Source organism: Labeo rohita, chromosome 6 (assembly GCF_022985175.1).
Source record: "Labeo rohita strain BAU-BD-2019 chromosome 6, IGBB_LRoh.1.0, whole genome shotgun sequence".
NCBI lineage: Eukaryota > Metazoa > Chordata > Actinopteri > Cypriniformes > Cyprinidae > Labeo > Labeo rohita.
The window spans coordinates 19,370,053-19,395,541 of record NC_066874.1 but is presented as its reverse complement, the minus strand read 5'-3'; the positions used below and the strand labels follow the sequence as shown (position 1 = coordinate 19,395,541).

The window sequence follows — 25,489 nt, the reverse complement described above, 5'->3', positions numbered from 1 at the left end:
ATTACCATAGAAACAGGCTCCTCCTACTAGTCCATTACAGTGCGCGTTTCGACTTCCATGCAGCAGGCGGCGGTGCGGCGCACTAGTGCGCTGAAAGATTTACCAGAAGAAAAAGGTCATCATCATGTCATATGGAGAATAGTTTAGTTTTTATTGATGTCTACAATCGTCAGTTTCCAATTAATTATCTCAGATTAATCTGACACGGTTTATAGATATTAGCAGGACGCAAAAACATAGCTCACGGTAAGTTGGACATTTGTCGTTTGTTTTGTAATACAGCGTGCATGTGTGTTCGGTACTGGCCAGTCACATTGACAGTCAGCAGGTAACAACCAGAGCAAAGGTATCAGATTCTGAAGCTGGAGGTTTGAATGCATTGGTTTGTAGTTGTTTCGCCTTAAATATACAACAGAGTTCATTTTGTCATGTTAACCTACTTAATGACAATGATAAAAAATAAATAACTATATATAAAGTATATTTTCTAACTATAAATGTGTCTCCTCTCTCTCATATAAACGTATGTAAATATAAGCTCTTTCCGTAAAGCACGAAGACTTTTTATGAATCAGCAAAGCTATGACTATGTCTCTGAAAATGTATACAGTGTTAAAATTAATAGATTTTTATGAATAGCAGACATTTTTCCATATTTTTTTCTGTGCAGAGTTCTCATATACTGGGTTAATCAGTTTTAACTTTTTTATTTACGCTTGTTTTTTCATTAAAAGTCTTACAGAAAAGCAAAAAATGGAGGTGTTTATGCATCACTGTCATTGCAAGCTTCCAAACCTCCTGTCCAGTACTCTCTTCAAAGCATTAAAGAGAAGCAACATCAGCAGTGCCATCCACACCTCTCCCCTCACCTCCATCCCATCCAAACCAACCATTCCACCACCACTCGTGTCTCGCCTCTTCCAGCCGTCCAACTACCGTGAAGGTCAAGAGGGTGGAGACTTGACATGCCGCAGCCAGAGACTGATGTTGCAGACGGGGCTTATCCATCTCTCCAACCCTGGCTGCTTCTATTACTTACCAGTCGCTTTAAGGTCCATGGAAAAGCTGGTTCGGCTCATAGATGAAGAGATGCATGTGATCGGAGGCCAGAAAATTGATATGCCGGCACTGTGCAGTGCAGAACTTTGGAAGAAGAGTGGCCGCTGGGAGCTAATGGGGAAAGAGATGTTCAGGTTACTGGATCGACACAATGCCGAATACTGCCTCGGACCGACTCATGAAGAAGCAGTCACAGAGCTTTTTGCTTCCCAGACGACAATATCCTACAAGAAGCTGCCACTTCTGCTGTATCAGGTATTAAAAATGGCCTTGGCCACTTCGTTTGTTAAAAAAAGTGCATAGTGCTTTGAATGTTTTCAGATTTAGGTTAAATTCTTTAGTTCCCCTGCCAAACTTGTCCATCAACTGTCAAGGCCTGACTTCTGTTTTAGAGATGCTTTCGTGTACATCAATTATGCATAACCATTGTACAGAATTGGTGCAAACTGCTGTCCCACAACCACAAGTATTCAAATCTTAGATGTTTACTAAGATCATTCTATTATCTATTGAAATCCACAATAATATTTAAAATATCAGTATGCTTAATATATATAAAATCATCATTTATTGGGTACTTTCAATTGGGAGATGTCCCTGTTGATGTCCCTGAACCCAAACATTAAATTTCAACTTATGAAAATCATATTAAAATTAAAACAATTACACAATAAAAAATTTAAAAAAATTGCATTGCATTTTATTCTATTGTTGTTTTTAAAAATATCTTTTTGATTTTGTAAAAAAGTTAAAAAATATATATATTTTTTATCTTTTCTATGTAAATTATGAAACTTTATGTCAAACAAAAATGCATTTTCATGTCACTACCAAAACAGTGTATGTTTTAGTCCATTGGCTAAGATTGATTTTAACTACTCTCCTACATTTATGATCAGGAAATACTACTGTGCCCCCCTCTATCATAGCTACAAGATGTAAGTAGATAGGGCTCATCATTTACATCTAAATGTACTCAAAACTGTGTGTAAGCACACTTTTTTTGGGGTGTTATTTTATAACATTTAGTTTTTATATGTGTACAACTGTTCAGATCTTTACTAGCTAACATGCGGTGATTATTATCTTTGAGCTATGTTCAAAAGTATCTATGTTCAAAAGTCAGTACTGTAACAGTCACAACTGAAACATGTCATCATTGTTTTGGTAGTGACAAAAGGGAACACATAATCTTTAATTTGGAGGAATTAACATTTTACTACAGTTAAGCACATTTTTTGTATTTTAGTAGTGTTTTAGTATGTGGGTTAAAATTCTGTAATGTGATTTGGTCACTCCCAAAACATTATTGTCACTACTAAAAATGTGCAGTTGCAACCGAAATATGGGATTTTTTGTCAAAAATAAAGTATACTGAATTATCAAGATGTAATGATAGTGTTTGGATTAATGTATACAAACTAATGAATCAAATTAGTTCAAAATACAACAAATCTCATAGATCACACTTGAAAAATTTTAAAATTGTAATCGTTATTGATTTACCTCTTAAAACTTTTTAATAAAATAGCAAAAATTGTATTTAGAAGGTCTTAAATAATAGGTCTTATTTAATCTTAATAGGTCAATATAACCCTTCTTAATACATTACAGTTGCGGTCAAAAGTTTACATACACCTTTCAGAATCTGCAAAATGTTAATTATTATACCAAAATAAGAGGGATCGTACAAAATGCATTTTTTTAGTACTGAACTGAATAAGATATTTCAATAAAAGATGTTTCTTTCCACAAGAGAAAATAGTTGAATTTATAAAAATGACCCAGTTCAAAAGTTTACATACACTTACTTCTTAACACTGTGTTGTTACCTGAATGATCCACAGCTGTGTGTGTGTTTTTTTTTATTATTTATATATATATATATATATATATATATATATATATAAAATATATATATATATATATATATATATATATATATATATATATATATATATATATATATATATGTTTATTATTATTATTATTATTATTATTATTATTATTATTTATTTTTTTTTTTTTTTTTTTTTTTTTTAAGTGATAGTTGTTCATGAGTCCCTTGTTTGTCCTTAACAATTTAACTGCCTGCTGTTCTTCCGAAAAATACTTCAGGTCCCACAACTTCTTTGGTTTTTCAGCATTTTTTTGTATTTAAACCCTTTCCAACAATAACTGTATGATTTTGATTCATCTTTTCACACTGAGGACAACTGAGGGACTCATATGCAACTATTACAGAAGGTTCAAACACTCACCGATGCTCCAGAAGGAAAACCGATGCATTATGAGATGGGGGTGAAAACTTTTGAACAGAATGATTTGTACATTTTCCTTATTTTGTGTATGTAAACTTTTGAACAGGGTAATTTTTTATAAATTCAACTGTTATTTTCTCCTGTGGACTATGTGTAAATATCTATTTTTTAAAATCTTATTCAGGTCAGTACTACATAAAAATAAAAAACATGTATTTTGTATGAACATTTTGCAGATTCTGCAGGGTGTATGTAAACTTTTGACCTCAACTGTATATATTACTGTGTTTCAGTAGTGACAAATTTGAGAAGACAGTTATTCCAAAACTTTCTGAAAATACAATAGGAGAATTAACTGCACAATTACTAGAAATTGGATATTATACAATTTGCATACATACAAATTTGTGGAAAAAGACATTTTTTGCAACTCTGCAAAAAAACAAGATGTTTGCAACTCTGACTTTGCACCAATTCTGTAGAATGGCCCATATAAGTAGATGCTTAAGTAACATGGTTATGTCTTGCAGGTAACACGCAAGTTCCGTGATGAACAGAAGCCGAAGTTTGGGCTCCTGCGTGGCCGGGAATTCTACATGAAAGACATGTATTCATTTGACATTAATGAAGAGGCGGCTCTTCATACATACCACTCTGTGTGTCAATCTTATAGACAGATATTTGACCGACTGGGCTTGAAATGGGTGCAGGTAGAGGCTGCCACCGGCAACATAGGAGGCACACTTTCCCATGAGTTTCAGCTGCCGGCAGACATTGGCGAAGACCAGTTACTTGTTTGTGGGAACTGCGGCTTCTCTGCCAACGTTGAAACCGTGGAACCAGGGCAGACTGAGTGCTCAAAGTGCCAAACGGGCACACTGACTGAATCCAAAGGCATCGAAGTGGGGCACACGTTTTACCTCGGCACAAAATATTCACAGGCGTTTAAGGCCCTGTTCGTTAATGCATCCAATGTGCCTGCAGTGGCTGAGATGGGGTGTTTTGGACTTGGCGTCACTCGAATACTTGCCGCTTCTATAGAGGTGATGTCTACTGAAGATTCTATTCGCTGGCCAGGGTTGATCGCTCCTTATCAAGTGTGTGTCCTGCCACCCAAAAAGGGCAGCAAAGCAAATGAAGCCACATTAGTGGCTGAGAAACTGGCTCAAAGCTTGGGAAACAGTCTACCCAACTTAAGAGGAGAGGTGGTATTGGATGACAGGGTTCAGATGACCATTGGAAAACGATTGAAGGATGCTAAAATTTTAGGCTATCCGTATGTGGTGGTGGTAGGACAGAAAGCTCTGGAGGATCAGCCCAGCTTTGAGGTGATTTGTCAGCAGAGTGAAGAGACCATGTTCCTTAGTAAAGAAGGTCTAGTGGATCTTTTAAGTAAAGTTGAAACTATCTAATAATGTTTTATAACATTTTGTGTACATTTTACAGGTTAAGTGTTTAAAAGTGTGTGATGTGGAAATCTCTGTGATGTTATAACAAGGAAATATTGGTAATAAAGCGGCTCTGCTTGTAATATTTTTGTCATTTTGTTCTTGTCACTATAGAGCCACCAAGATGCACTAAGTATAATTTAATAGAGTGGAAATTAAAGCATTGCTAAAAGGAAAAAAACATAAGAAACTCAGTAATGACATGTTATTAACAATTGTTGCCAAATACTTGAATAGAAAGTAGTAAAAGCCTGCTCAAAAAAGTAGGTTGATGTCGTACGCTAATAAACATACAGTATTTATTACATTGTCACGTCATATTTTAATTCTGCCTAATTTCAGATCTTTAAATTTGCTTCTTTATTAGACTGTATTTAAATATAGTCAAACTACCAAAAAAAAGCTGTTTGAATTTTTTTTTTTTTTTTTTTTTTGGAGCAAAATGCAAAATCTGGCACCCACAGAAAAAAGTACCTAGATTTGTGATTGCTTTTTTTTTTTTTTTTTTTTTTATTTTTATTTTTTTCTTGCAAGTATTTGTAAAGACATGTGATTGCTAAATGGACGGGAATGGGACTTTTTTTTTTTTTACTTCTTGGATAAAAAGTAGTTTTTTGTTATACTCCACACCAGCTGATGGCGGTAATGCGTTTCTCGCGTGTGTCAAGCACTAGAGAAACAGTTGCTTGCTAAGGCCATGTGGTTCTGTGCTATAGTTATAGCTTTATCGCATTTTGGAGCGTTTAGCTCCTAATAGCTGATACTCTTTGAACACTGTAACGTATTAAGATACATCCAGTAGCACATTATTTTAAGTGGAATATATCACAAAAATAATTAAACAGAAAAACCATGGCTGCACCAGCGCAAGGCGAAGACAGTGACGATGCAATGGATGAATTTATGGAGAAGTTTAAAACACAGAAATACAAAAATGCGTTTAACGAAAGCAACTGGGAGGAGGTAAGTACCGTCATATTAGTAAAGTTCACTGACAACTTTATGTCACTGCTGTTGAACGAACATGACATTACTAGAGTTCAATGAGTGTGTTATTGCATAGCATTTGAGCGTCAGAGCTTGTTATTATATGTAAATACGCGTTTTAAATCTTGCAGGAATTTGATAAGGTGCCCATGTTTATGAAGACAGCACCAGAAAACATAGACCCAGAGAAACACCCCGACCTCGCCTGCATTCAGTCAATCATCCATGATGATGACAGAACACCTGAAGGTGAGTGAAGCTCTTTATTTTTTTTTACATTCTCTTTGTTTTGATTGCTTCTTTGTGTGAACCTATGTACCTCCTTTAAATGATAATTGTATACTTTATCTGAGCCTTTTCTTTTTTCCTCAGAGAAAGCCAGAGGTCTGAAGGATGAGGGGAATGATTATTTTAAGGAGAAGAATTATAAGAAAGCTGTAGTGTCTTACACAGAAGGATTGAAAAAGAACTGTACGGATGTTGAACTCAATGCAATTCTGTACACCAACCGTGCAGCTGCACATTTCTATTTAGGTACAGTCAGTATTCCCCCAAACACACACATGCGAGTCTGTGTTAAAGTTGCCTTGCAGATGTGTCAGGATAATTACGTTTTTCTCTCCTTTGATGTATGCAATTAACTATTTCCTTTAGGAAATATGCGTTCGGCGTTGAATGATGCCACAGCTGCAAAGAAACTGAAGCCAGACCACATTAAAGCCATAATCAGAGGTGAGTTGTGGCTAAAGTTCACGAAATGTTTTTTTTTTTTTGTACAGAAAATATGTGTATATACATTTAAGGTCAAAAGTTTACATGCACCTTGCCGAATTTAAATAAGAGGGATCATACAAAATGCATGTTATTTTTTTATTTAGTACTGACCTGAATAAGATATTTCACATAAAAGATGTTTACATGTAGTCCACGAGAGAAAATAATAGTTGAATTTATAGAAATGGTGCTGTTCCAGAGTTTACATAAACTTTATTCTTCATACTGTGTTGTTACCTGAATGATCCACAGCTGTTCCCTTGTTTGTTCTTCAGAAAAATTCCACAAGTTCTTTGGTTTTTCAGCTTTTTTTGTGTATTTGAACCCGTTCCAGCAGTGACTGTATGATTTTGAGATCCATCTTTTCACTCTGAGGACAACTGAGGGACTCATATGCAACTATTACAGAAGGTTCAAACGCTCACTAATGCTCCAGAAGGAAAAACGATATATTAACAGCTGGGGGTGTAAACTTTTGAACAGAATTAAGATGTGTATATTTTATTTTGCCTAAATATCGTTTTTTTTTTTTTTTTTCATTGCATACTGCCCTTCAGAAGCTACAAAAGACACTTCCGCAGAAGACAAAATAGTTTAAAATTTACCCTGATCTTCAATTTAAAAAGTTTTCACCCCCCCATATTTCTCTTAATGCGTCATTTTTCCTTCTAGAGCATCAGTGAGCGTTTGAACCTTATGTAATAGTTGTATCTCAGTGTGAAAAGATCTCAAACTCATACAGTCATTGTTGAGAATAGTTAAAATACACAAAAATGCTGAAAAACCAAAGAATCTGTGTGACCTCAAGGATTTTTTTTGAAGAACAGCAGGCAGTTTAACTGTTCAGGACAAACAAGGGGCTCATGAACAACTATCATTCAACAAAAAACACAGCTGTGGATTATTCAGGTAACAACACAGTATTAAGAATGCATTTTTATACATTTAACTATTGTTTTCTCTTGTGCACTATATGTAAATGTGCAATATCTTATTCAGGTCAGTACTAAATAAAAAATAACATGCATTTTGTATGATCCCTCTTATTTTGGTAAAATAATTAGCATTTTGCAAGGTGTATTTGAACTTTTGACTTCCACTGTATCTGTGTCATTTTTTGTGTATGTATTTAGGTGCACAGTGCTCAATGGAGCTGCGTAATTACGCAGGAGCATTGCAGTGGTGTGATGAAGGTCTCAGGCTGCTTCCTACCGACAAGAAACTACAGGAGCTGAGAGCCACAGCGGACAAACAGAAGGTAGAAAGACCTGACAGGAAGATTTGCTGAAAATGCACTCCCCCTCAGGCCATCCAAGATGTAGTTTGTTTGTTTTCTCATCAGAACACGTTTGGAGAAATTTAGCAGTACAACAACCAATTGATCCTCTGCAGTAAATGGGTCCGTCAGAATGAGAGTCCAACCAGCTGATAAAAACATTATAATACACACTACAGTGCATCAACCAAGTCCAAAGCTTTGTGTTTGCAAAAAACAAGTCCATAGTTAAGGAGTTTTAACTTTAAACCATAACCTCTGGCCAAAACATCAGTTCATAATCCATAATAACACATCCTCCAGTGGAAAAAGGATCCCGTTATCCTCAAATATCAAAATCCACCAACATGTTTGGGCATATTTCTCTTTTGATTCAGACGAGACAACTTTTTCACTAGAAAAGGCAATATTATGGTTATAGAAAAATGTCTTGAGTATAGATTTGTTTATTGCAAACACGCAGCTTTTCACTTTACAAGACATTAATTGATCGACTGTGTGGAGTCATGTGGATTACTTTTTTGATTATTGTGAAGCTTTTATCACCTGTTTAAACTCTCACTCTCTTTGACGGCACCCATTCACTACAGATGATCCATTAGGGAGTAAGTGATGTAATGCTAAATTTCTCCAAATCTGTTCCAATAAAGAAAGAAACTCATCAAGCCATCTAAGATGGACTGAGGATAAGTAAAATTAAGCAAATTATCATTTTAGGTTAACTATTCCTTTAAAGCACTTAAAGGAGAAGTCCACTTCCAGAACAACAATTTACAGATAATGTACTCACCCCCTTGCCATTCAAGATGTTCATGTCTTTCTGTCTTCAGTCAGTTTTTTGAGGGAAACATTTCAGGATTTTTCTCCATATAATAGACTGATATGGTGCCCCAAATTTAAATTTCCAAAAACCAGTTTAAATGCGGCTTCAAACAATCCCAAATGATTTTTGAAGTTGAGGGAGAAAAAACGATCAAGAGTTTTTCGACATACCCTAACTGTCTTGAGCCAGAATACACAGAGTTCAGGGGAAGCAAGAGAAGACGAGCGTTTAAGATTAAGAAGTATTTCAATTGTATTTTTTAATGAAAATAACGATCGTTTCACTAGATAAGACCCTTCTTCTTCAGCTGGTATACAACCGCATTTGGGATCGTTTGAAGCCGCATTTAATTTACATTTTGGAAGTTCATTATATGGAGAAAAATCCTGAAATGTAAATTGTTGTTCTGGAAGTGGACTTCTCCAGAACTCTTTAAGGTGTAAGGATTTACAGAATTAATGTGATAAATGTGAATGTAATGTATATATTAATAATAAATTCCAGTTATAACACTTAAACGATAAATTTGTTAATTTGTAATTGTGCATTGCTGTTTTATTATTTGCATATTTACCAATCAATATTTACAAAGTGTGCATTTTTGTTCATAATCTTCTAATTTCATTTGATTTTACTGTTTGCTCCTGTGTTTAATGTATTTTTGTTGTAGAGGGAAGCTGACAGAGATGCCAGGAAGGCGAAGGTTAAAGCGAAGAAGCAACAGAATGACAAAGAAGCATTGTTAGCTGCCATTAAGGTACTGCAGATACAGAGTTTAATTTCAAAATAATTTTAAAACTGCGTTACAAAAGAGCAAAATCTTTAATGACTTTTTTTTTTTTTTTTTTTTTTTTTTTTTTTTTAGGAGCGTGGCATTAAACTTCTGAAGACCGAGCCTTCTCAACATAGGGGTTCGGACAGTGAGGATGATGATGGAGGTGCGTCTAGAGCCCTGTCTGATTTGGAGCTTGATGGAATTGGCTCTCAGGAGGCCACAGGAGCTCGTGTTTATATGGATGAGCAGGGAGTCCTTCACTGGCCAGTGCTGTTCCTCTACCCTGAGCACAGCCAGACTGACTTTATATCAGCTTTCTGCGAGAACTCCAGGTTTGTTACAAAGTCAAAAAGTCGTTATTAAAATGTGTATCCTTTTTGAGGAATGGAGGCCTGAATATTGAACTACTAATTTGTATTGAAGTAATTAATTTAAATTGAAAATCTGCAAATATTGATTTGGTTTATAACTCTTTTTGTGTCGTTCAGCTTCATAGACCATTTGGCAGTTATGTTTGGTGAAGAGCTTCCCCCCTGGGATTCAGACAGAAAATATCAGCCACAAAATCTACAGGTCGGTATACAAAGAGATGAAAATAACACCTTTTGATCCGTACCCATCCTCTGATGCTAGAATTTAAATTAGATGTGATACTAAAAGATTTGTTTTTTGTAACCTCAATTTTTTCAGCTGTTTTTTGAGGATCCTGAAAAAGGACACCTTTATCAAGTTGATCTTGAAAAGTCACTTCTTAACGTTCTTCAGCATCAAAGGTATTTCAGAGGAATTTCTTCTAAGTAGTTTTATCACTGTTTGAATAGGTCTCTGATGTTCTTTCTGTCTATTTTGTTCTTTCCAGGTGCTTGGTGAAGGCAGGGACGCCTAGTTTCATTGTGCTGGTATCAGGCTCTCCATTTTCTAAGCAGTTTTTATCAGGAAAAAAGGTCCAGAGATTGAAATGATGTTCTGCTCAGAACTTAAAAGACTTTAAACGCCCTGGCTATAAATCAGCCCTCTGCTATTAAGAACATTTCTGCGCACCCCACCCCTTGAGAAAACTCTGGAGATTAAAGCAGAACTTTGAAGTGGATTTCTTTTGCGGCAACGTCAATGATTCACCTTAAAAGCATGTAACATCCCAACCCCCACCCATTTTGGTGGGGGGGGGAAATTTCTTTCATGTGCAATTTGAGATAAAACATTACAGGTGTAAAATACAGATATAAAACTGATTCTTTTTAGATATTTCGGTATTTAACTCTGCCTTTTTTTTACCATATGCTACCAGTCAAAAGTTTTTGAACAGTAAGGTTTACAGAAGTCTCTTCTGCTCACCAAATCTGCTTTTATTTGATCCAAGTTACAGCAAAAACAGTGAAATTTTGAAATATTTTCATTATTTAAAATAACCGTTTTTTTATTTTAAAATGTAATTTATTCCTGTCATTTTAAAGCTTAATTTTTAGCATCATTACTCCAGTCACATGATCCTTCAATCATTCTAATATTCTGATTTGCTGCTCAAAACACATTTGTTAGTAGAATTTTTCAGGTTTCTTTGAAGTTCAGTAGAACAGCAAGGATGCTTTAAGTATAAATCTTTTGTAACATTATAAATGTCTTTATGACGTTAAATCAATTTAAAGCATCCTTGCTAAAAAGTATTAATTTCTATAATTATAGAATATTTATTATACAAACAATCTTTTTATTTCAGATAAATGCTGATCTTTGGATCTTACTATTCATCAAAGAATCCTGAAAAAATGTACTCCGCTGTTTTAAATACTGATGATAATTTAAAAAAAAATGTTTCTCAAACAGCAAATCAGCATATTAGAATGATTTCTGAAGGGTCATGTGACACTGAAGACTGGAGTAATGATTCTGAAAATTTAGCTTTAATCACAGAAATAAATTACATTTTAAAATGTATTCAAGTAGTAAGCAGTAATTTTAAACAGTAAAATATTTCACAATATTACTGTTTTTGTTGTATTTTGGATAAAACAAATGAAAAAAATCTTTTTAATGGTAGTGTAGCTCATGTTGTTCCTTCAGTAGAACACACAAGAAAATATTGGAGCCCTTTGCCTTCCTTTTGTATTGACAGAAAACAATGGGACATTTCTTATAATATCTTTTATGCTCCACAAAAGACTATAAGGCATACAGTTTTGTAACATAATGAGGGGTGAATAAATGACGACCAAAGTCATTTTTGGGTTAAGTATCACTTTAAAACAGTTTCTGGATAAAATAAGTTGGACTCAACGATGCTGGAGCTTTTTAGACAACATTTTAGACTGATTTGGGGATTACCATCTAATGCAAACCTCATTTAGTGATGTTTATTTCAACCACATAAAACAATCTATGATTTAAATAAAAATGTATTCATGATGAAATGCCATACGGTTCCAATAACCGTATGATTTTTATAATGACATTTTTTATTACAAGTGATGTTAGCATAATTTAAATAAGGCTTTCCCCCCCTCTTTTGCTTTATTGACAGCAGCAATCAACCTGACATGAACCACATATTTATGTAAAACTTGTTTGTGTTGTCCATTGTGATTTGAGAATGTTCCTAAGAGGTAATAGTGTAGTATTTAATATTTAAATGAAGAGTTTCTTCTATTTTTAAAAATACTATTTGTTTACTTGTAGGTTTGAATGTAAATAGTCCCAGATTTTCTATGTGGTCTCAGGCTTGTGAACCCCATAGTACATCTCTAGGTTTAAACACTTATTTCTTGTGTAACTGGCTCTTCGTGCTTTGTGGCATGTCCTGGAGGAAAAATTTGCCATAAAGACAACATTCCAAAACAACTTTTTAAACTTTCACACAATAGTAATAATTTCAAAACACATTTCCCTCATCCATCACTCAGCATTCAAGGAGAAGTCCACTTCCAGAACAACCGTTTACAAATAATGTACTCACCCCCTTGTCATCCAAGATCTCTATATAATGGACTGATATGGTGCCCCGAGTTTGAACTTCCAAAATGCGGCTGTAAATGATCCCAGCCAAGGAAGAAGGGTCTTATCTAGCGAAACAATCTGTTATTTTCATTTAAAAATTTAAATGAAAATAACATTTTCTAATTTTTCTAATGTCAAACACTCGTCTTGTCTTGCTCTCCCTGAACTCTGTGTATTTTGGTTCAGGACAGTTAGGGTATGTCGAAAAACTCTGATCGTATTTTCTCCCTCAACTTCAAAAATCATATGGGATCGTTTTAAGCTGCATTTTGGAAGTTCAAACTCGGGGGAACCATATCAGTCCATTATATGGGGAAAGATCCTGAAATGTTTTCCTCAAAAAACAATTTATTTACGACTAAAGAAAGAAAGACATGAACATCTTGGATGAAAAGGGGGTGAGTACATTATCTTTAAATTGACTTCACCTTTAACAAAAGTGATTACCTCTAAGTTGAAATGAGACGTTACATTATTATTAATTCCTGGACATCACATAATTGCCCATCAACACATTATCTGGAGTCTCTTCCTGTTATTTCACAGATTCTTTCAAATAGACATGGACCTTCCCAATGTGAATTTTTTCCCCTGTGGCTGTACGCTCTTCAGCAACTTTCTAACCACTTCCAACCTCCCCTTCTTCACCAGATCTTTTGAGAGCTCTGTCACCTCATCCGTGTGTGCTCGGCACAGTGCCTTCAACTCAGTCTGAACAATGTTTGCTCCGTATCGCTCTTCCGCCTGTTTTAAACATTCCTCTAACTGGATTATAGCGTGACCTGTATCGTTCCCACTCTGGGTGAAGCTCACTAGAATAGCCTGTAGCAGGCAGCGCAGGACTGCCGTGTCTTGGACGCTGGGAGGTTCCAGTTCAAGCGCTTTCCTAAAACAGTCGATGGCGTTCTGCTCCTCTCCTTTTAGCAGCAGGCAGCGACCCCGCAGGAGCTGTAGTTTGGAGATTGTAGAGCCCAGAGGACACTGCAGAGCTTTAGATAGACTAACCAGGGCCTGGTTTATCGCCATTTCATCGACCAACAGGCTCTCCTGTAGGGCGTCCACACCCATGTAGTAGTAAACCTGAGAGAACGGGAGAGATGGATATATTAGGCTCTTAAACTATTAACTACACTACCAGACAAAAGTTTTTGGACAGTAAGATTTTTCTTTTTTAAAAAGTCTCTTCTGCTCACCAAGCCTGCATTTATTTGATCCAAAATACAGCAAAGGCAGTAATCTTGTAAAATATTTTTGTAACATTATACACTATACCATTCAAAGTTGGAATACTTTTTTGAGGGGATTATAGAAATTAATTATAGAAATTAATACTTTTATTTAGCAAGGATGCTTTAAATTTATCACAAGTGATGATAAAGACACTTATAATTTTACAAAAGATTTCTACTTCAGATAAATGCTGTTCTTCTGAACTTTCTATTCATCAAAGAAACCTGAAAAAAAAAATCTACTCGGCTGTTTTCAACATAATAATAATAATAATAATAATAATAATAAATGTTTTTTAAGCAGCAAATCAGAATATTAGAATGACTTCTGAAGGATGATTCCAAAAATTTCAGCTTTGAAATCACAGGAATAAATTACATTTGAAAATATATTCAAATAAAAACAGTTATTTTAAATAGTTAAAATATTTCAAAGTTGTACTGTTTTTGCTGTACTTTGGATCAAATAAATGCAGGCTTGGTGAGCAGAAGAAAGAAAAAAATTAAAAATCTTACTGTCCAAAAACTTTTGACTGGTAGTGTATATTAGTAGTTAAACTGCCAGTCAGACATTTGGAATAACTGTGTTTATGTTTTTAATAAAGTCTTGATACAAGGCTGCATTTATTTGATGGAAAATACAGTAAAAGCAGTAATATTGTGAAATGCATTCCATTATGCTGATTTGTTGCTCAAGAAACTTTATTCATCAAGTATCAAAAGTGACAGTAAATTAGCCTTCGTGAGCATAAGGGACCAAATGTTTGACCTAGTGTATGTTTTATGTTTTCATAACTACCTGACCCATCTCCAAATGAGTCCTCAAACAGGGTCGCACAGCCAGAACACGTTCCAGATCAGCACGGGCCTCTTTCAGAATCTGACGGTCGGGGATGCCACCTTGACTGCACTTCGCTTTATCCAGATCCTTTGCATATGTAGTGACGCTAAGCTGGAGAAAAAGTTGCAAATGGCATAACATATGTTGAGGTGCATTGAAACTATAAAAATTAAAATAGGCAGAGGAAAAATGAAAAAAATAAAATAAATAGTGGGCAGAAATGAACACATACACAGAGGACCTAACAACTATATGGATGCCATAAAAAGGCATAAGTTTGTTTCAGATAATTAAACAACTGACACTGTTCAAAATTAATTTTCTGGTTCTCAAATGTTATTTTATCATGTTAATGTGATGAAGTACACCTGTGTGAATGTACAAAGAAAATTATGTCATTAATTACTCACCCTAATGTCGTTACAAACCCGTAACAGTTTCGTTCATCTTCGGAGCACAAAGTAAGATATTTTTGATGAAATCCAAGAGCTTTATGACCCTGCACAGACAGCAACGCAACTGACACTAGTAAATAATATAAAATAGTAATAATAGTAACTAGAGGTCAGCCGATGTATCGGTTTTGCTGATTAATCGGCACCGATAGTTGATTGGTGGAATCGGTTGGGTCCGTTGCTGGAGCGGATGAGAAGATCATCATTATACAAAAGTCCCTATAGTCTTGTTATACAACTCGAGATTGGCCTCTAGTGGATATCACTGACAGCACATGCAGTTTGTTTAGACACATGACACTTCAAAAGCGGATTTAAAACAACAACGAAACGGTGTGTACAGTATACTGTAGTGCATGTTTTCATGTCATTACTAAGCGGTGAATTTATTGACTAGATGCTGCATCTAGGACAGCAGTATACTTTTACCCGTTTGGTTATCAAATAAAGTCTTGTAGACCGCCACTTGAATTGAACGCGACATGTCCAGTGTGTGTGATACCGGAGAGCTGCGAGCTCTTCTAGACGCAGCACTGCACTGTTGCCCGTTGTGTAACCAACATATTTTTATATTTTGATTAGATAACCACAAATGTTCTAGAATAGAAGCAGTTAAATTGTGAAAGTACACAATATCCATATGTATGCAATTTCAATACTGAAATACATGGCCTTTGTGTAGAATTAAGATTAATAAAAGCTGTAGAATAGAAGTATTGTTCCTTGTTAGAATGTGTTAATTTCAGGATTTACTGATATATTTTAAATTTTTTAGTTGCTTTTATGTTAAAAATTTTTTAGTTTTTTTTGCTTTTTTTTTAGTTTTTAGTTTTTTTTGCTTTTATGTTAACATTTTTTTAAAAAACAATTTTTTAGTTAACATTAATGAACAATGAACTAACTGTAATGATTAATATATAATTAATATTAATACTTTTTATTCATTTACAAAGTATGGTTCAGTAGGCTACTTTTAAAAAAAAAAAAAAAATAGTAGAGCACTATTTTATTTTAGTATTCATTTTAAAAACTATCGGTCGATTAATCCGTATCGGCCAGTATGGTCCAACCTAGTTATCAGTATCGGTAAAATCCAATATTGGTCGACCTCTAATAGTAACCATAAAGTTATGAAGCTACAAGAATCAGTGTTGGGGAATGCAATTACAATATTCCATTACTCCCTAAAATAGTAGCTATTTACGCTACTTAGTTACTTTTTTTTTATGTAAAGTAATGCATTACGTTACTTTTGCGTTACTTTTTAAATCTGGACTGGCTTGCTGGTTTGTTTACAATATAAAAAGTGGTATTTTTGGCAAATGTAAAAGCCCTTTCACACCAAAAATGAAAGGAATAAGCCTCAAGCTGTGAGATGTTATTTAACATTTAATTATTGCAGGTTTGTGGCATATTCTGAGTTTGCCTCTGTACTTATTCCCAGAGAGCTGTAAATCAGTCAGTGGGAAAACAAAGTAACTGGTGTTACTTAGCTGAAAAAGATATTTTCTTGTAAATGAAAAAGTAATGCCAACAGTATTCTCATAGCTTCATAACATTACGGTTAAACCACTGATGTCACATGGACCATTTAAATGATGACCTTACTACCTTTTTGAATCTTGAACGTGGTAGTTGCGTTGCTGTCTATGCAGGGTCAGAAAGCTCTCAGATTTCATAAAAAATATCTTAATTTGTGTTTCAAAGATTAATGGCAAAGGTCTCAGAGGTATGGAACGACATGAAGGTGAGTAATTAATGACAGAATTTTCATTTTTGGGTCATTTTTTCATCTATCCCTTTAAGGGCACTTATAAGAAAGTTATATTTAAATGCTGTTGCATAAATTCTTTTGCACTCCCACAAAAAGACTTGTAGTTTTCTTTATATCTTATATTAGTTCCATGACAAAAAATTTGCAAGCGGACACAAAGTTTCCCAGGAAATGCAATACATGTATGATACATGTATGAACGCAAAAGCTTTGAAATAATTTTTCCATCTTATGTTTTATGACCCTTTACTGAACTCATTTAATCCACTAATCCACTAGTTGGGCCAATAAAAAGGAGAAGTTCTAACGTAAGTGGTTTTTAAAATGCAATAACACCCACACATTGCGTCCATACATTTTGGGGCAACGTTTTATCATGAGTCACAAAATGGGTGTTTCTTTGTCTCTGCAGAAGCGTTTGTTTTTGTCATCCTAGTTTATCCTGTGGTGTAATTTAAGGAGAGGTTATAAAAAAGAAACAAATCCACCATTAGTTTAACATACTCAGTGTCTGTGAGTGCTTTCACATACAAGCACATGGGGAAAAAAAGCAGAAATGAATGTTAAAAAAAATCTTAATTTTTGCGTGGTAATCAAGTATTTTGCTTACCTTGGCACGAGTGCAGTATGCCTGCCAATTGAGTTCTGCATCAGGCAGGACACTCAGAGCCATGTTGCAGATACCTGTGGCCATCTCTAGTTTGCCTGACAGGAAGAACACGTTTGCTAGCCTGTTGAGTATGAATGCATCATCCGTGGCGAGCTTAATGGCCTGTAAAAATCAGCAGCGAGAACAAATCTAATCATTTAGTCTTTCCCACTATTATTTTTTCACACATTATTATGCACATAGTCATAGTATTATTAGCATAAATGCATTGGCATGTCAATGTATCAGTTCATATTTAATCATGTCAAACACAAGCCTAAGCACATCTTTCTAACACCTGTGTCAAGAATCAACATAGTTACACCCATACATGTTGTGGCTACAGAGGAAATGTGCAAATAATCTCAACACTGGAATCTGGATATCTGGAATCTATTAGCTTGACCACAGTAAGACATTCTACATTTTCCAGGTCTGACATACAGTACCGATCCGTAACACGTCAGCGGGTCCAATCCGGAGAAACCACAGTCATGGACTGACATTGGCACAGTTGAGAATTCCTCCGTCCGCTCCAGCATGAGACCAACATAACACCAAGCCAGTGCTAGAGGGATAAAAAGACACTGTCTTAATGATTCCTTGACATCTGCGATCTGCTAGAAGACGCTGATAAAAGGTCATAAAAGAGCCAAGCGTGACATGTGGCAACATAAAACCGGAAAGGCTGGTCTGTGGAACCTTTCACTTCTGATGAGTGTAAAGTAAATGTTACAACATTATAGACAGACAAAAAGAATATTTTTCAATGTTAAATAGTTGTAGAAACACAGAGCTAAAACAAGATAACTAATTAATACAGTGTCGCCATGGATTAATAAATTGTGGGAATGAATTCCTAATTTGTGGCCAAGTCTTTTTATTCAGCATGTCATGTGCGTGGCTTCATACTTAAGCATTACACAAAACTGGAAAAAATAAACATCATATATTGCATTTGTAACTTCATATCCACTATTCCCCACACATTTGCTGTGTGGACGTTGCATCTCACAAACAGGGTCCCCTGAGGACCATAATCGATTCTTGATTTAGGGTATTATCTAAGAACATAGAAGCCGACTGTGTTTATGCTTTATTAAAAATCTTCATCATATCTACTCCTTGAAAATTACCTTTGAGATGTGTGTTGTCAGATTTTAGTGTCTCTGTGAGAAGCTTGAGGCCCTTGTTGAAATAGTTCAGTCTTGTGAGGTCAATGTCTTTCGAATCCCTTACAATTCCATCTAACCTATTAAAACAAACAAAGGTTAAGGTTATTGACATAGTTACATTATTATTTCAGTTCATGACAGCTTATATAAGATTGATGTGTTAAAAATTAAACTGAACAGGTAAAGTGTCAAAAATACCTTATGTAAATTGTTGCCATTTTAAAATACCAACTTCTTTTTTCCTCAATTGGTATCTGTAGGAAATAAAAAAACAGAACAAAGTCCTACACTTAAAAAGGTTTATTAAAATAGGGTGCAATGTACTGTTTTAATATGAAGGAATTTTCCTTTCCTTATTATCACAGGTGTTTTCCTCATATTTTGAATTGTATTGTGCTTTGTTTGAGGTAAATGTGCGTAACCTTAATGGAAAATGTTTTTCTATGGAAATTAATATCTAATAATTCATTCAAAAATACCTCAAGAAAAATGCAATTCATACAAACAATGACTTGAATAAAAAAAATAAATTCACAATTTTTTGCGACCCAAAAATATTAAAAGCTGATATCATTACGGAAAAACAAAACAAAACAAAAAAAAAACCTTGCTATAATCTTTTTTTTTTTTTTTTTTTTTTTTTGCAACTGTTACTAGTTATTAATATTTGAAAAAGTTTTCAAAGCATTTTTTTTTACACTAACAGTTTACACTAACAGTCAAAAGATTTTTAATGTTTTTAAACAAGTCTCTTCTGCTCACCAGGTCTGCATTTATTTGATCAGCAAAAACAGTAACCTTTTGAAATAGTTTTACTATTTAAAATAACTGCTTTCTATTTAAATATATTTTAAAATGTAATTTATTCCTGTGATTTAAAAGCTGAAATTTTAGCTTCATTACTCCAGTCACATAATCCTTCAGAAATCATTCTAATATTCTGATTTGCTGCTCAAAAAAACATTTATTATTATTATTATGTTGAAAACAGAGTAGAATTTTTTTAGGTTTCTTTGATAAACAGACAGTTCAGAAGAACAGCATTTCTCTGAAATAGAAATCTTCTGTAACATAAATGTCTTTATCATCACTTTTAATCAACTTAAAGCATCCTTGCTAAAGAAAAATATTAATTTCTATGATAAAAATTCAGCTTTGAAATCACAGGAATAAATTACATTTTAAAACATATTCAAATAGAAAATAGTTATTTTAAATAGTAAAATTATTTCAAAATTTTACCTTTTTTGCTGTACATTGGATCAAATAAATGCAGGCTTGGTACTTCTTAACAAAAACATAAATGACATTGCAAAAACGTTTGAAAGGTAGTGTAATTATAAAATTTCACAAGGTATAACTCTGCAAAAACGTAATGATGTACTGTGAATTATCTTCAAATTTGAATTTGTGACGTGCTCACCAGTGCCTCTCCGTAATCTAATGCGCGGTTGTATAATATCAGCGCGGCTGTCAGTCTCTCCCGTAAATCTTCATCCCTTTCCAGCTCCACATCATGAGGATGTGCGTAAGCCTGTTCAGCCAAGCACCGTGCTACCCTGAGTCTGCAGTCTGTCTGGTTTTCCCCCATCTCTGTGCCCATAAGGGCAGCTACATGTTCCACGCACTCCCCCTCCTCCAGCTCGCGACCCAGGCGTTCATATACATAACCAAGGTTAGCCCAGGCGTTGAGGTTTTCTGGATCCTCTTGGCAGATGCTGTGAAAGGCCTCTTCTGCCGTCTCCAGTTCGTCTACGTGAAAGGCCAGCAAACCCAGCATATTGCGCACAGCGTACTGCAGTCGTCCCGTCTCAGCTTCAAGCTCAGCCCTGAGGCTCTCGCGTTTGAGCTGGGTGTCCCGGTGACGGAGGGTGACCAGTCCATTGGGTTCACCGTTCAGATTGAGCTCCAAATGAAAGTGGCCAGGGATGTAGGCCATCCCCTCAATCAGAGACTCAATGTCTTCTTCTGTGCTGTCCTCCATTGTCTCCCACACTTAGTGACAATGCCTGACTAAGACAGTACAACTTATATGTGGGACAGGAAATACAGGTTTGAAGAGGAGGAGAATTGAGACGTTAGGAAAGATGTTAAACGTGTGCTTTCTTGCTTCCTGTAACAGGTTTCTCCACCCCAACATCGTGGCTTTAACATTAACTATGTTAATTTCAAAGGACAACATGGGCGTTTGCTTCAGAAACTGTGTAAAGAATGAGTCTTACTTTCTGAATTTGACTGACACACCTTGGTGTCATGCAGGATTTGCCATTAGCCATGATTCGGCAAAACAAAACACCATTTTAAATACTGCCAGTTGTGATAGAAATGCAATCCACTGCATTTCGAAATCAGAGCTTCCTGATCTCTGTCTGTTTGTGAAAGAAATTCTTCATGTTCATGTGGTCTGATGAGCATTTTGATAAATATTTCCTTTAGCATTATTCTCTGAGTGTGGAGTGACCTAAACTGATTTGAGTGCTCTTAAATACAGATAAATGTTACCAGATAATTATTACTTCAACTCTTCCTGACCTTAAGAGGGTTGTTTACTCAAAGCGGATATATAAAAATGATATTATCAGTAAGTCATGGCAACTTTAATTTTTTTATTTATTTTTAACAACAGTTCAGAATAAGCTGAAGAATTTATATGAAATTAATCTTGATTTTTTTAAAAGATGGTTTTATGTAATGACTTGTACATGTACTTAACCCAGGTTGGCCCAGGAAGTTTTCTGGATCCTCTTGCCAGATGCTGTGAAAGGCAGAAAACACACATAAATATATATTGTTATTGATGCTTTCAATAAAAAATAAAAATGTATTAATGTCACATGCAGTGAGTAAATGATGACAGAATTTTCTATTTTAGAGTTTTAGAATATTATCTTTTTTCCATTTGTGACCATTTGATTGTATGGGTCAAAATTATTAATTTTTCTTTTATACCAAAACTCATTAGAATATTAAGAAAAGATAACGTTCCATGAAGATATTTTGTAATTTTCCTACTCTAAATATATAAAAACTGAATAAAAACTGACTTAATTTGGTCAACTTTAAAGGTGATTTCCTCAATATTTTGATTTTTTTTGCACCCTCAGATGCCAGATTTTCAAACTGTTATAATTCAGACAAATATTCTCCTATCCTAACAGACATCAATCAAAAAGCTTATTTATTCAGCTTTCAGATGATGTACAAATCTCATTTTCAGCAACCAACACAATTCTACATAAAAATCTTAGCAAGTCAGTTCATAACTTCCATTTTAGGTGCAATTTCCATAATGACCACTAGAATGAATCCTTTCTCTAAATATAGAGAATATACAAAGAACGACATGCTTAGGTTTTAAATGGCATGAAAATTTTCTGAATTTCTCAGTGTTGCTCATCAAATATTTTACATAACACCTTCAAGCAGAGGAATATGCACATAGACCTTATTTGAATTTTTAAATATTTTCATATTACCTTCCGGCTAGTAATAGCTCCACATCGTGACATGAGAACCTTCAATGCTAGGCCTATATATTAAGCTCCCGTTTTAAAAATTAAATGAATGAGCAGTGACCCTTCAATGGTTACCTCAGACTGAAAATATGGGTCTGTTGTGTGAGGTCGCTCTCCTTACACTCCTGTTCTGTTTTTGTCTCTGATGACTATAACAGAGGGGGGATCCTCATTGTGCAGCCAGCAGATGCTTAATGATGTCATCCTGACATGGTCTTGGCCCTGCATATCAGGCATGTGGTAATATGCAGTACTAGCCACAACTGTTTTCATGAGTATGGAAACACAGTGTCAACTCACCCTTTACTGTTCTGACTTACGGTTGGCAAGCAGATTACGGAGAGGAAACATATTAAATGTCAGTCTAGGATGTGTTTAGCAGACAGTGTGGTGCTTGATATTCAACAGTTCCAGTCTGAAGAGAAACGTGTTAAAATATTAATAATGCACATACGTTATTTAATGCAGACACTGTGTTTAGTATAGATACATTTGTCTAATTAGTTTAAGAATGGGACAGTTTCTTGTTTTCATGTTTCAAGTGAACATATCTCATTCTTCACACGAAGGAAATTTTAATGGAAATACGGCTAAAATAGCATATTTACCTTTTTCTTGGCTCTGGCTTCCGGTCTCATCATCGTCCAACCTTCAAGCTGTTAAAAACAGCTCGTTTTGCTGCTTGATATTGCAAATTGGTGTGTTTTACCATATGTATTACTTTATGAGCACACTGGTTTGTAGTGCACAGTTTTACCGTTCACTGCATGTTGTTATTAAGTTGGCTTGAGAAAGCCAACTTACTGATCTACTATTTAAGAATATTATTATTCTTCTTCTTCTGAGCCAAATTTCGGTATCTATCTCCTCCTAGAGCTTTCAAGCTAGAACCACCAAACTCGGCCCAGACCTTCAGACTGGTCTGACTCGGTGTGCTGTATCTTTTCAGACTGATCCGGTTTACGGTTTTCGTAAACCAGACTATCAAACCCACCAAAAATCCCATAGACTTACATTGACGGAATGTTCAAATGAGCCAACACTCTTCAAACTCCAACTGAAAAAATTCAAATCTAAACTCCCAGAATCCTTTGAGGCTCAATCAAGCTTCCCTTCTATGTACTATTTATAATCCATTTAGACTCATTTAAGCTTCCACTCTAATATTTCTAATCTATCTAGCTATCTAAATCATGCTAGCAACATCCTAGTAACATGCTAACTGTGTTAGCAACATGCTAATCATGTTAGAAACATGCTAGTAACATGCTAATCATGTTAGAAACATGCTAGTAACATGCTAATCATGTTAGAAACATGCTAACAACATGCTAATCATGTTAGCAACATGCTAGTAACTTGGTAATAATGCTAGCAACATGCTAGTAACATGCTGTGTTAGCAACATGCTAGTAACATGCTAACTGTGTTAGCAACATGCTAATCATGTTTGAAACATGCTAGTAACATGCTAATCATGTTAGAAGCATGCTAACAACATGCTAATCATGTTAGCAACATGCTAGTAACTTGTTAATCATGCTAACAACATGCTAGTAACTTGGTAATAATGTTAACAACATGCTAGTAACATGCTAACTGTGTTAGCAACATGCTGATCACGTTAGAAACATGGTAGTAACATGTTAATCATGTTAGCAACATGATAGTAACATGCTAATCATGTTAGCAACATGCTAGTAACATGCTAATCATGTTAAAAACATGCTAGTAAAATGCTAATCATGCTAGCAACATGATAGTAACATGCTAATCATGTTAGAAACATGCTAACAACATGCTAATCATGTTAGCAACATGCTATTAACTTGTTAATCATGCTAGCAACATGCTAGTAACTTGTAATAATGCTAGCAACATGCTAGCAACATGTTAACTGTGTTAACAACATGCTGATCACGTTAGGAACATGGTAGTAACATGCTAATCATGTTAGCAACATGCTAGTAACATGCTAATTATGTTAGAAACATGCTAGTAACTTGTTAATCATGCCAGCAACATGTTAGTTACATGCTAATCATACTGGAAAAATGCTAACAACATGCTAGTAACATGCTAATCATGGTAACAACATGCTAATCACGTTAGAAACATGTTAACATAATGCTAGTAACATGCTAATCATGTTAGAAACATGCTAACAACATGCTAATCATGTTAGCAACATGCTAGTAACTTGGTAGTAATGCTAGCAACATGCTAGTAACATGTTAACTGTGTTAGCAACATGCTAATCATGTTAGAAACATGCTAGTAACATGCTAATCATGTTAGAAGCATGCTAACAACATGTTAATCATGTTAGCAACATGCAAGTAACTTGGTAATAATGCTAGCAACATGCTAGTAACATGTTGTGTTAGCAACATGCTAGTAACATGCTAACTGTGTTAGCAACATGCTGATCACGTTAGAAACATGCTAGTAACATGCTAATCATGTTAGCAACATGATAGTAACATGCTAATCATGTTAAAAACATGCTAGTAACATGCTAATCATGCTAGCAACATGATAGTAACATGCTAATCATGTTAGAAACATGCTAACAACATGCTAATCATGTTAGCAACATGCTATTAACTTGTTAATCATGCTAGCAACAAACATGCTAGTAACTTGTAATAATGCTAGCAACATGCTAGCAACATGTTAACTGTGTTAACAAAGTGCTGATCACGTTAGAAACATGCTAGTAACATGCTAATCATGTTAGCAACATGCTAGTAACATGCTAATTATGTTAGAAACATGCTAGTAACTTGTTAATCATGCTAGCAACATGCTAGTTACATGCTTATCATACTGGAAAAATGCTAACAACATGCTAGTAACATGCTAATCATGGTAGCAACATGCTAATCACGTTAGAAACATGTTAACATAATGCTAGTAACATGCTATTCATGTTAGCAACATGCTAGTAACATGCTAATCATGTTAGCAACATGCTAATTATGTTAGAAACATGCTAGTAACTTGTTAATCATGCTAGCAACATGCTAGTAACATGTTAATAACATGCTAGTAACATGCTAACAACATGCTAGTAACTTGGTAATAATGCTAGCAACATGCTAGTTACATGCTAATCATACTGGAAAAATGCTAACAACATGCTAGTAACATGCTAATCATGGTAGCAACATGCTAATCACGTTAGAAACATGTTAACAATGCTAGTAACATGCTAATCGTGGTAGCAACATGCTAGTAACATGCTAATCATGTTAGAAACATGCTACCAACATGCTAATCATGCTACCAACATGCTAGTAACTTGCTAATCATGCTAGCAACATGCTAGTAACATGCTAATCATGACAGAAAAATGCTAGCAACATGCTAGTAACATGCTAATCATGCTAACAACATGCTAGTATCTTGGTAATCATGTTAGCAACGTGCTAGTTGCATGCTAATCATACTAGAA

The 25,489-nt window shown here is 34.9% G+C and overlaps 3 protein-coding genes across 9 annotated transcripts; 2 read left to right on the top strand and 1 right to left on the bottom strand.

Moving 5' to 3' along the window:
- The first annotated feature begins 81 nt into the window (after nucleotides 1-81).
- Nucleotides 82-5,033, top strand: pars2 (prolyl-tRNA synthetase 2, mitochondrial). 2 transcript variants are annotated; one of them, XM_051111582.1, is made up of 3 exons: nucleotides 82-246; nucleotides 735-1,314; nucleotides 3,851-5,032. In XM_051111582.1, exons 2-3 carry the CDS (start codon nucleotides 754-756, stop codon nucleotides 4,730-4,732), a joined length of 1,443 nt encoding a protein of 480 aa, XP_050967539.1. In that variant the 5' UTR covers nucleotides 82-246; nucleotides 735-753; the 3' UTR covers nucleotides 4,733-5,032. The 2 variants fall into 2 exon arrangements, with proteins under 2 accessions (XP_050967539.1, XP_050967538.1); XM_051111581.1 differs by lacking the exon at nucleotides 82-246 and adding an exon at nucleotides 265-328 and having other exon boundaries at nucleotides 3,851-5,033.
- A 389-nt stretch (nucleotides 5,034-5,422) lies between these two features.
- Nucleotides 5,423-11,604, top strand: ttc4 (tetratricopeptide repeat domain 4). Its single transcript, XM_051113516.1, has 10 exons — nucleotides 5,423-5,731; nucleotides 5,887-6,004; nucleotides 6,128-6,289; nucleotides 6,410-6,487; nucleotides 7,663-7,787; nucleotides 9,299-9,385; nucleotides 9,494-9,735; nucleotides 9,892-9,976; nucleotides 10,094-10,176; nucleotides 10,263-11,604. Exons 1-10 carry the CDS (start codon nucleotides 5,621-5,623, stop codon nucleotides 10,363-10,365), a joined length of 1,194 nt encoding a protein of 397 aa, XP_050969473.1. The 5' UTR covers nucleotides 5,423-5,620; the 3' UTR covers nucleotides 10,366-11,604.
- Nucleotides 11,605-11,623: 19 nt separating this feature from the next.
- ttc22 (tetratricopeptide repeat domain 22) lies at nucleotides 11,624-24,656 on the bottom strand. 6 transcript variants are annotated; one of them, XR_007827986.1, is made up of 10 exons: nucleotides 22,108-24,656; nucleotides 21,231-21,272; nucleotides 19,941-20,526; nucleotides 18,716-18,771; nucleotides 18,479-18,594; nucleotides 17,792-17,910; nucleotides 17,304-17,465; nucleotides 14,423-14,575; nucleotides 12,818-13,474; nucleotides 11,624-12,348 (listed from the first exon to the last, which is right to left on the bottom strand). XR_007827986.1 is itself a non-coding variant. In XM_051113511.1 (10 exons), the coding sequence occupies exons 4-10, from the start codon at nucleotides 20,499-20,501 to the stop codon at nucleotides 12,947-12,949; spliced, it is 1,695 nt and encodes a 564-aa protein (XP_050969468.1). In that variant the 5' UTR covers nucleotides 20,502-20,526; nucleotides 21,231-21,272; nucleotides 22,108-22,254; nucleotides 22,333-24,656; the 3' UTR covers nucleotides 11,624-12,946. The 6 variants fall into 6 exon arrangements, 5 of the variants coding, with proteins under 5 accessions (XP_050969468.1, XP_050969471.1, XP_050969469.1 ...); XM_051113511.1 differs by having other exon boundaries at nucleotides 11,624-13,474; nucleotides 22,108-22,254; nucleotides 22,333-24,656; XM_051113514.1 differs by having other exon boundaries at nucleotides 11,624-13,474; nucleotides 22,108-22,254; nucleotides 22,353-24,656.
- Between the last annotated feature and the right edge of the window lie 833 nt (nucleotides 24,657-25,489).